This window comes from Neopelma chrysocephalum, unplaced genomic scaffold (genome assembly GCF_003984885.1).
Source record: "Neopelma chrysocephalum unplaced genomic scaffold, ASM398488v2 Primary Assembly neopelma1_100, whole genome shotgun sequence".
Classification (NCBI taxonomy): domain Eukaryota; kingdom Metazoa; phylum Chordata; class Aves; order Passeriformes; family Pipridae; genus Neopelma; species Neopelma chrysocephalum.
Genome location: NW_020897763.1, coordinates 419,079 through 429,796, shown reverse-complemented (window position 1 = coordinate 429,796; position 10,718 = coordinate 419,079). Strand labels below are relative to the sequence as shown.

Sequence of the window (10,718 nt, the reverse complement as noted above, 5' to 3'; positions counted from 1 at the left end):
GCTGCCGCCGCCGCTGCTGCTGCTGGGGCTGGGGGTGCTGGCGGCCGCAGCGCTGTGTGTGCGAGCGGCCGCCGCCGAGCCCTGCGCCGCGCCCTGCTCGTGCCGCCGCGGCCTGCTGGATTGCAGCCGCCACCGCCTGCCCGGCGCGCCGGGCCCGCGCTGGATCCCGCCGCTGCCCGCCGGCACCACGGGGCTGTGAGTGAGCGCCGAGGGGTGTGCACAGGCCTGGCGGGGGCGGGGGCAGGGGGTGCGGGCCTGGGGCCCGGCGGGGGCGGTGCGGGGCAGGGCATGAGCGGGGCGGGGGCTCGGGGCCCTTCTCGCTCTGTACAACTCCCTGACAGGAGGGGGGAGCCGGGGGGGGCGTCGGGCTCTGCTCCCAGGGAACAAGGGACAGGAGGAGAGGACACGGCCTCAGGCTGTGCCAGGGGAGGGTCAGGTTGGACATCAGGAGGAACTTCTGCATGGAAAGGGTGGTCAGGCCTTGGAAGGAGCTGCCCAGGGAGGCGGTGGAGTCCCCATCCCTGGAGGTGTCCAAGGAAGGCCTGGACGTGGCACTCAGTGCTCTGGGCTGGGGGACAAGGTGGGCATCGGGCAGAGGGTGGACTCGATGGTCTCAGAGGTCTTTTCCCAGCTAATTGGTTCTGTGGTTCTGCCCACGGGGTGTTAAGAACGGGTTCAGAGCCCGGAGCGCCAAGGGCAGGGTGGCCCCGGCTCTGGGTCGTGGCTCACGGGGAGAAGCGTCGAAGATCCTCGTGGGTCCCTTCCAACTCGGAATGTTCTGTGATTCCTTAAGAGTGAAAGGCTGGAGCGGAGCCGTGGAGAGAAGGAGGGTTCTGCCCCTCAAGGCTCCGTGTGCCGGGGTCTCAGGGAGCAGCTTCGCGCTGGCCTTGCCCTGCTCTGTGCGAGAGGAGCGTGGAGCAGGAGCAGGTTGTGGTTGGGAAGGCTGTAGGTGATGCCAGTCAGGTCAGGGCTTAACGTTGTCTTAGGTCAGGCTGTAGGACACAGTCCCTTAGGATTGTGCTTGGAAGTGTTCCTTCCACTCTGACCTCAACACTTCCTGCTGCTCCTGGTCTCCTCTGCATCCCTTTGCAGCTCAGGGACACCCTCCTTTCCCCTCCCTTAAACCTTTGTGGACTCCCCTTGACATTTGCCGTTGTTTTTCCAAAGAAATCCCACAGAGCAATTAAGAGCCATCCATAGTCTCTGCTCCCAAGTGTTTAATTAGACAGTGTGCTAAATAGTGTTCACTCAGGTCAAGCCTTTGTCCTTCCTTGACTGTTGCTGTCACAGTCACGGTTACTTTTGTCACCTTTGGCTACAACATACTCAGATGGAAGAAGTGCTGGAATATGAGGGATATCAAAACCTGCTTCTGTGCACAGAGTTCTCTGTCCCTCCTGGAGTGATCGTGTTTCCCAGTTGATAGGAATGGCATTATTCCAGACCAAGAGAAAATTAAACCTGTTGGGCAGGTACTATAAACACACAAACCACTGTTCAGTTAACTCCAGGAATTCCACTAGCAGGACTCAAGAGTCTGATCTGTGTCAAAAACTAGACATGTCCAAGGCAGTTTGTCACCTTCTTGCTCTTTTGTGGTTCTCTCCTTTCCCTGCACAATCAGCAAGTGGAAATGTTTAGGGGAAAAAAATGTGCATTTCAGCATAGAAATACAACTTGTATGTGCAACCTTCCGAGAGGCACAAGGATATTGTAACTTGTCAGGGAGGGTGTCAGCACCTGGAGAAGGGAGTTGGCAGTTCATCAGGAGGCTAATAAGCAAAATGATATCCATGTTGTTTGAAGAGCAAGTTTTCAAGCTTCAACAAATACTTGTATCTTTCTCCAAGCTGATGGAGGGTGTGTTTGAAGCTGCTTGGCACAACTTGTGCGGTGGGAAGAAGCGGGGCTGGCACCGGGCTGTGTTGTGCAATCTGAAGTGCTGCAAACAATAAGGGTATGAGACTGGTTTGGGTTGGAAGGGACATTAAAGATCATCTTGTTCCACCCCTATCATAGGCAGGGACACCTTCCACTAGCCCAGGTTGCTCCAAGCCCCATCCAACCTGGCCTTGGACACTTCCAGGGACCCAGGGGCAGCCACAGCTTCTTTGGGCAACCTGTGCCAGGGCCTCCCCACCTGAACAGGGAATAATTCCTTCCCAATATCCCATCTATCCCTGCCCTCTGGCAGTGGAAAGCCATTCTCCCTTGTCCTGTCCCTCCATCCCTTGTCCCAAGTCCCTCTTCAGCTCTCCTGGAGCCCCTTTAGGCCCTGGAAGGGGCTCTCAGGTCTCTCTGGAGCCTTCTCAAGGTGAACACCCTCAGCTGTCCCAGCCTGGCTCCAGAGCAGAGGGGCTCCAGCCCTTGGAGCATCTCCATGGCATCTCTGGACTCTCTCCAACAGCTCCACATCCTTGTGATGTTGTTCCCAGAGCTGGAGGCAGCTCTGCAGGTGGGGTCTCACCCGAGCTGGGCAGAGGGGCAGAATCCCCTCTCCCCTGCTGCCCACGCTGTGGGATCAGCCCAGCACACGGGGGAGGTTTCTGGGCTGCAGACACACATTTCTGGGTCCTCTTGAGGTTCTCATCCACCAACACCCCCAAGTCCTTCTCCTCAGGGCTGCTCTCCATCCATTCTGTATCTGTCTCTGTTGTGGCTTTCAGGATTTTGGCACATGAAGTGTGGGTGACGTTTTTCTTCGCTAGGACTGCTCTGGCAGTTCTCAATCTAAACGAGCTATAATGCTTTCCAGCTGTTTAAAATTAATCAAAGCATAATTTTTCTCACATGATGAAGTCTCTGATCTGCTTTTCTCTTAGTTCTGTGATATCACTTCACCTGACTTTGAGGAGTAAAAATTCTTTTTCCTAACTCTTTCAAAACTACTTGCAGGTGATGCTTCCATTGTGTATGGAGGTTGGTTTTCTCTTAGGGTTTTGTTTTTAATAAGGCCAGGAGAGCACTTTTGGAACTTATTTTCATGATGGAAATATGCAGGCATCTGTAACTTCATTTTTCCTGTGAAGATGTATGTTTTGTGGATTACTTGGCAGGTGATGAAAAGGGTAGGGAAGTCTAGGAGTTAGGAAATATTTTTTTATATGTCTGCATCTTAACACATTAGATTCTTTAGAACAAGGAATTCCAGCCCTGTTTGAAGGGTGGGTGTGTGAAGGGGGAGAGGGAAACACGATGCTGGTGGTCGCTGCCTCCAGTCCAAGTGTGTTTATATATCCTGGTAACTAGAGAGATGATGAATAAAAGTAGATTAGGTATCACTTAATTAGTTCAGCAAGTTCCATTCACAGTAGGTTTTTTTGGGTGAGCTCAAATGACTCCCTGCATTGACACCTGTACCAGCACAGTGCCACAGCTCAGCTGGGCTGAGTTAAGGTCGTTCTCCATCACCCATAATCAGTTTGGGGTGTGTGTTCTGTTTTATTTACTTAGGAGATGAAAACCACTCCAGTTCAAAATGAATGTTTAGATATGTTATACACAATACCAGATGAATCTTCTAAAATACAAATTTTGCGTGTTTGCTCTGGCTCCTGCACAGCCTGGGCCTCCCAGTTCCAGTGCAAGGGCTGCTAAAATGATGAGTTCTTCCATTTTGGCATTTCCAGAGCAAGGGAATTGCATCTGGTTCTGCAGAATAGCAGGAATCTTAGCTGTGTGATTGAATGATCTCTAAACACAGAAAATCAGCCAGTGAATTTCACTCTGTATTTAGTGATCAGTTGGTCTGTTTGAAAAATAAAAGCATCAGTAACAGAAACTAGATATAAATAATGTCAGAACTGGTTTAAATATGAACTATACCCAACTTCTTGAAAGAGAACTTACTGCAATGAAAACTTTGTTGTAGTCTAGATTTGACTAATAATAGAAAAATATTTTTCTGGGCATTTTCTAAATAAAAATCTTAATTTCTGATTTCATAATCAGACAATAGGCTTTTGTTAGCAAGTCTTCATGGACTTAATGCCATGGTCTAGTAACCAGAGCAGTGTTGGATCAAGGGTTGGACTTGATGATCTCAGAGGTCTTTTCCAACCCAGTTGATTCTATGATTCTATGGCTGTCAGTGTTTTGGAGGCATTTGGGCAGTGTCCTGAATAACTTACTTTAGCTTTTGGTCAGCCCTGAAGTGGTCAGGCAGCTGGACTAGAGGATTGTTGTAGGTCACCTCCAGCTGAAATGTTCTGTGATGTTCTCCCTGGAAGCCTTGGAAAAATCCAGGTTCAATTTTCTCTGTGTATTAATCTGACTCCCCAGATCTTTGTCAGTGCCCGCTGGCCGTGCCTGACACACAGGTTGGTCTGGCTCAGCACCCATGGCATGGTTTTGCTCATCAATGGAGCATCTGCTCACCTCCAGGGGTGTGTTGTTATCTTCCACGTCCATTGTCTTGTCCTTCCTCCATGGGCTGCGCTCAAATCCTTTGGGAACCCTTTGGGAACCCTTTGGGAACAGCGTGGCTTGGTACTGCCCGCTCTGGTTAAACCCACTGCTCCAAGATTAGGCTCCTCAGCACTGGCTGGGTGCCTGCACGTTTGCAACATCCTCCAGGAAAGACTCAGCTGCTGGGATTTGGGATCAACACTCCCTCCCCCAAGCGTGGCTGTGCCGAGCTCCTGCGGGTGCCTGGGGGCTGAGCTGGGCTTTGGGCAATCCAGGCATCCCAGGAGGGTGTCCTGAGCACTCAGCATCCCTGAGGAGGGAAGGCTGCTCAGGAGCAGCTTCCAATCCGTTGTTTTTGTGTGTCTGGCATTTAGGATTGGCTTAATTACCACAGCCTGCAGAGCAGCGTTCAGCGGCTGCAGTTGTTCTCTTCTCCAGGTTCTCTTGATTCTTTTTTTTTTTTAAATTGTAGGAATGAATAATTGTTTGCAAACCTGCTTGCTGCTCTATCTCTATAATTTGCATCTCGATGTAATTAAAAGAATACATTAACAACTGCCTGACTTGCCATGACACCCAGGATTTTAATAATTCATGGCTAGAACGGAATCTTTACGCTGAACCCGAGGGGAAGTTAACAACAAATAGTCTGTCAGGTGTCAAGTCCTTGCTCTCTCCTAATAAGTTTTGGTCTTGCAGATCAAAAGTAGCCTGCCAGAGCTCCAGGGATGTTTGGACAACGCTCTGAGGCACATGGTGGGATTTTGGGATTGTCCTGTGCAGGGCCAGGAGTTGGACTTGGTGATCCTTGTGGGATCAGGTTTGGCCCTCAGTGTATTTGGAGTCAAGCACAGGCTCAAAGCTATTGCAGGAGCAGAGGAGTGTGTGGGTGCTGTGGCTGCCCAAGCCTGGTTGTCAATGAAAATAGTTTTAAATATTCTCAGTTACAATTTAATATTCATTTTAATAGTAGTAGTTTTGGTTGTAAGAGGTGATTTTGTCTCCCATGTCAGCATAGCTGCTGCCTGCCTGATAAGCTTAAAATTAGCTGTGATAAATATGTATTGTGTTGGGTTGTACAAAGCATACATGGTTTGGGGTTTTTTTTTAAATTTATTTTATTCCAGGAGCTAAATAACTTTTCTCTCTGTTCTCTAGGGATTTAAGTCATAATCATTTGTTATCATCCAACTGGAGCATTGATTTGTCTGTTCATACACTGCAAGAAGTGTAAGTTGTTTTTTATGAGGATAAACTCTAGAGATATCCTACCTAATTCTAATTAGAACATTTCATTGCATGTAGAGATACCTTGTCTGACTTGTAGAAATATTCAGTGCAAGTTAATTAAAAATGGATGCTCTGTGTTGGCAGCACACTTTATGTATAAAATTGCTGCTTTGTGAGCAGAAAACTTTTTCATAAAAGATTAAAAGACCAATAATTTAAAGAGAAATGAGACATTATGTTGGCTATAGCTGATTTTAAATGAAAGAGAAGTAATAGTGTCCATGAAAATGGGAAAAACTAGCATGTTTTACTGTTAAATTGTTCAAATTATTAGCATTTAAGCTTTTAGGGATCTTTTTTGTCAACTGCTTAATATTATTAATGTAATAAACTTGTTTAATGCATTGTGATATGAATTATTTCTGCTGTGTACAGAAGGGTTTTTCTTCTCTTTGAAGCGCCAGTAATTTTTTTTTTGTCTCTTTTTAAGGAAAATGAATTACAATGAGCTGAGTGAAATTCCATATTTTGGAGAAACAACTTCCAATATAACTCTTCTCTCATTGTAAGTAACAGCTCATCTGCCTTTTTCTTGTTTAACAAAGGGGAGAATAGTGTTAGAGTTCTGCCATCAAATTGTAGAAAACGTCTTCTTTTGTGTTGAAATGCTGCTCCTCTGAAGGGCTTTAGGGAATATGTAAGCACTCTTTAAAGAAATACAAATCAGTTGGACAATCAAGTCACCCTAAATTACCAATAAAATGCAGTCAACCAAGGCAGGCAGCTTTGAAGGGGAGGGATTCAGCCTGGGAATGACAGTTCCCACAAGGAACAGCCCAGCTACAGGCCTCAGAATTTGAATCTGTTCATATGTCAAGGTGGCAAATAGCTCTGGGATTTGCAGCATTGCTTTAGGAACTGACACTTTGGGAAGCATGTGGTGCATGTCCCACTCGGGAGGCTCAGTAATGTTGATACACAGAATCCTGTGACTGTTTCAGCTGAGCCACTGGGAGGATGTTTGGATAATCATATTTATTGCTGATCTTTTTCAGGGTGCACAATACCATTCCAGAAATAAATGCTGAGCAGCTCCAGGTCTACCTTTCACTGGAAAATCTAGATCTTAGTTCTAACCTTATCTCAGAAATTAAAGCCTCCTCTTTTCCACGGATGCAGCTGAAGTACCTGTAAGTACAAGGGATCTGTTGTGCCTGGGAGTCCTGGCTCTACAAGGATAGTGTTGGACACCTCACTACTCTGAAGTTACTATCTTAAAGTAGGGGGCTTTACATATCTTTGGACTGGTAGCAGTGCTTCATGGAGCTATAAATGTGCATGAAATAAAATATTTTTCATGCCAATCCATATGGCATTTTCCCAGATAACATGGAAAACAACTACTGCTGTTGTCAAAGTGCAGCCAGCAGAGACAGGGGGTGATTTCTGCCCTGTTTGAGTAGATCACTGTGGACACTGTCTCAGCCATGTCTGACTGAAGCACAGGCATGCAGTAAAAACCAGCTCCTTGTACTGATTCCTTTGGAAAAAAGGATTTGCTACCCCAGAATTCAGATTCCTGACGTGACTTCACAGGGATCTGAAGTTCTCATAACCAGTGGCCTGTCTGGGGTTCTTGTGCCATTGTGTTCATAAAATTCTCCGTGTTCTGAAAGGCCTCTTTCCCCCTTCCTTTCCTAGGAATCTGAGTAACAACAGGATAACTACTCTAGAAGCAGGTTGCCTTGATAACTTATCGAGCTCACTGATGGTGGTAAAGCTGAACAGAAACAGGATTAGTGTGATTCCACCAAAGATCTTCAAATTGCCTCACGTGCAGTTTCTGTGAGTAACAGTCCTGAGAGCATAAAACCAGCATTTACAGCCATGTGTTGTTCATCTCAGCATGTTATCCTTTCACAGTGGTGCCTGTCGAAAGGTGTGTTAATATTTGAATGTCATCTTTTTATAAAAGGGAACTGAAAAGGAACCGGATTAAAACAGTGGAAAGCCTTACATTCCAAGGACTGGAATCCTTAAAATCCTTGAAAATGCAGCGCAATGGGATTAGCAGACTAATGGATGGAGCATTCTTTGGCCTGGGTAATATAGAGGAATTGTGAGTATGCCTAGTTGTGGAATTTCTTTAAGGGTCTGACTCTGGAGGGTGTGTCCTGAATGGCTTCCCTTACATCAAGGCTGTGCTGAGATATTGAAAAAATCATAGGAAAAGAGTATTTTTGCATTATTTTTATGTCATGTTTTTGCTTCAGAGGTGGAAAGATAGATTTCCCCATCCCTGAAATGTCCAAGGCCAGGTTGGACGGGGCTTGGAGCAACCTGGGCTAGTGTCAGGTGTCCATGCCTATGGCAGGGAGTGGAACTGGGTGATCTTTAAGGTCCTTTCCAACCCAAACTATTCTGTGATTCCATGATACTGATGTTTTTCCCAGCCTCTTCCCACCTGGTGATCACAAATGTTGGACTCTGTAGTTGCTTTTTTGCTGGTTTTCATTTGCAGTCCCCATGACATGGGGCTTTGCTCTGTGACTTTGACAGAGCAGACACCAGGGTATGCCATGCAGTGTTAGCAAGGAAGAAATTATCTTTGAAAACAGAGATTGCAGTTTTGTTTCTGCCACTGGATCCCTGAAGCTGGTGTTGGGTTACTCAGTTCTTCATATACTTTAATTCAATCTTTTGCTTTCAATGGAATCTGGATATAATTGTGCATTTTGTGTTTTCTGATGCTTCATGTTAGTAAATAATTTTGAGACCCACAAGGTGAAAGTTTCTAAATAGATGTTTCATTGATTATCTACTTGACAAATGTTTTTCCTTCTAATTCCTTAGAGAACTGGAACATAATAACTTAACAGAAGTAAACAAGGGCTGGCTGTATGGGCTGAGGACATTGCAACAACTCTATGTTAGCCAGAATGCCATCACCAGGATCAGCCCAGATGCTTGGGAATTCTGCCAAAGACTTGCTGAGCTGTAAGTCCTGGGCTGCTTTTCACTGGGGATTTTGGAATGTTGCAATAACAGATTGGCAAGAAGGAATTACCAAAGGAAGCACTCCATTTCCTTGTCAGCCCATGATAGTGCTGTGTGTTTTACTTATGAGTGTTCTGTTAGAGAAATTAAGCAAAACACAATAGTTAATCAAGTCAGATAGTATCTTCATAATTAATCCCCCTCTACTTGCCTTTAAACTGTGTGCTCCTTGTTTCCAGGGACTTGTCCTACAACCAGCTCACTCGCCTCAAGGAATCTGCTTTTGTGGGACTTGGCTTGTTGGAGAAGCTAAACCTGGGTGACAATCGCATCAGTCACATTGCTGACGGTGTCTTTAGGGGCCTGACAAATCTTCAAACCTTGTAAGTACAGAAAAGCATCGAATTGAGATTTCACTTTTGGAAATAAAGACAATGGGTATTGCACTGAGATCACTGCTGGGCTGTCCTGTCCTGCCTGCGGGTGTGGCGGGGCTGATAATCTTTTGGTTTGCCAAGATAACAGAATTCCAGCCCAGCCAAACCAAACCAACCACTCAGTTTTTGTGGTGCTGAGAAACAGTGACTTGGTGACCCTGAGTGCCCAGATGTGCCCCAGTGGTTCTGAGAGGTGTGGATAACCTGGGTAAATGCCACTTGTGGAGCAAATAGCCTGGAGCTCTTTATTCCAGAGGGTTTTGTGTTAAGGTTGGAACCTCAGAAACCGAGTGGTGAAGCCTTTTGTGTTGCAGAAAGTGTGGTTTGGGCCACCCTGCTGGAGTCACAGACTATCAGGAGGTGTAGGGTTCCTCTTGCTGTCACAGGCTCAGCTCTGCACTTGCCAGGACCTTTCACAGCAGCTGCAGCTGTTGGATATTTCTGAAAAGACCCCAAGTAGATCTGAACAGTTGTAATTATCCTAAACAATGGTACTTGAGAAAGGAGTGAAAGTTTATAACCCCTCTGTCACTTCATTAAATAAATGCTTAAATAAGCAAACTCACCAGAGAGATTTATGTAAGCAGTCATATTCTGTTAACCTTAATGCAACCTTTTAATGAAATAATTAAACCTAATTTCTTAGGTTTAGAGCAGCATGAAAAAGAACAAGAGCAGATTAATTAGTAGGTTTTCCTGGGCTCTCAGGGGCGTCAACAGCCCAGGGCCTGGCCCTTTCCCTTGGGGCTGGAATGTGCAGCACGGGGGGGCAGTGGTGATTAACAAGGCTCCAGGCATTCGTGCCCAACCAGGCATGAGGAGCCAACTCCTCTGCTCACACAATGAGGGGCTTTTCTTTTGGGTTGCTCGCTCGTTTTGCTAAGTGGTCTGAGTAGTGGAGTGTAAAAATACTTCAAACAACAAGAGACACCGTGTGGCTGCAGGATTAGTCCCATTGTTGGTTGTGTGCTGGTCGTTTCAGAGCTAAGGCTGATGTAAATATTTCTCTATGTTCAGCTCCTGCCACTCCGTGTTGGAGAATCAACTGTAAAACTGATATTAACTGCAAGGTAGAATTAAAAGCGTGTGTAAAAAATAGTACTGAAGTTTTCCATCTTACGCCATTATTTTACTCCATAATACTGTGAGTAGCTTGGCATTTGTGTTCTCCAGCATTCACCATCTAACATTCTGAGGCAGACCTCGAGATAATTCTGGAAACAATTTTTAAATCACAAAAATTAGCAACGTGGAAATAAATGTGGCGTATTATTCATCTGGTCACTCTCATTAGGTCACATCCATGTCAAGAACTTTAGCTTGGATAACTTTTAAAGAGGAAAATATTTAATGTGAGCAAGTTTCCAGGCCATATTTCTTCAGACCTTGTGATGCATGAAACATGGAATTCCTTTTATTTTTGTCCTAAAATTTAACATGCCTATGTATTAATTGTGGAAATGGCTGCTGCCTGGTGTTAGGACCAAGACTTTCATATTTCAAAGAATTATAAGAAAATAATGTTACTGCTGATGGTGTTCTGGAGGTTAATCCGAATCTCTTCCAGGATGGAGTTTTACACAGTTCACAGTCTCACCCAAGGGAAAGTAGATACTTCATTTTTCCCCCATTAGCACAGGGGAAAAA

General features: G+C 45.8%; 1 protein-coding gene across 3 annotated transcripts in view; it reads left to right on the top strand.

The window, feature by feature from the left end:
• The first annotated feature begins 178 nt into the window (after positions 1-178).
• LRIG2 (leucine rich repeats and immunoglobulin like domains 2) overlaps positions 179-10,718 on the top strand; it is a 28,778-nt gene continuing 18,238 nt past the window's right edge. For 2 of the 3 annotated variants that reach the window (XR_003536191.1, XM_027695287.1), the window contains exons 1-7: positions 5,566-5,637; positions 6,128-6,202; positions 6,693-6,827; positions 7,339-7,482; positions 7,613-7,756; positions 8,491-8,634; positions 8,874-9,017. Coding sequence is in view for 2 of the 3 variants with exons in the window: in XM_027695287.1 (XP_027551088.1) it covers positions 6,132-6,202; positions 6,693-6,827; positions 7,339-7,482; positions 7,613-7,756; positions 8,491-8,634; positions 8,874-9,017 (782 nt within the window). In the remaining variant the exon portion in view is untranslated. Of the gene's footprint in view, positions 196-5,565; positions 5,638-6,127; positions 6,203-6,692; positions 6,828-7,338; positions 7,483-7,612; positions 7,757-8,490; positions 8,635-8,873; positions 9,018-10,718 lie in introns of those variants that run through there. The other variant, XM_027695288.1, reaches the window with a different exon arrangement.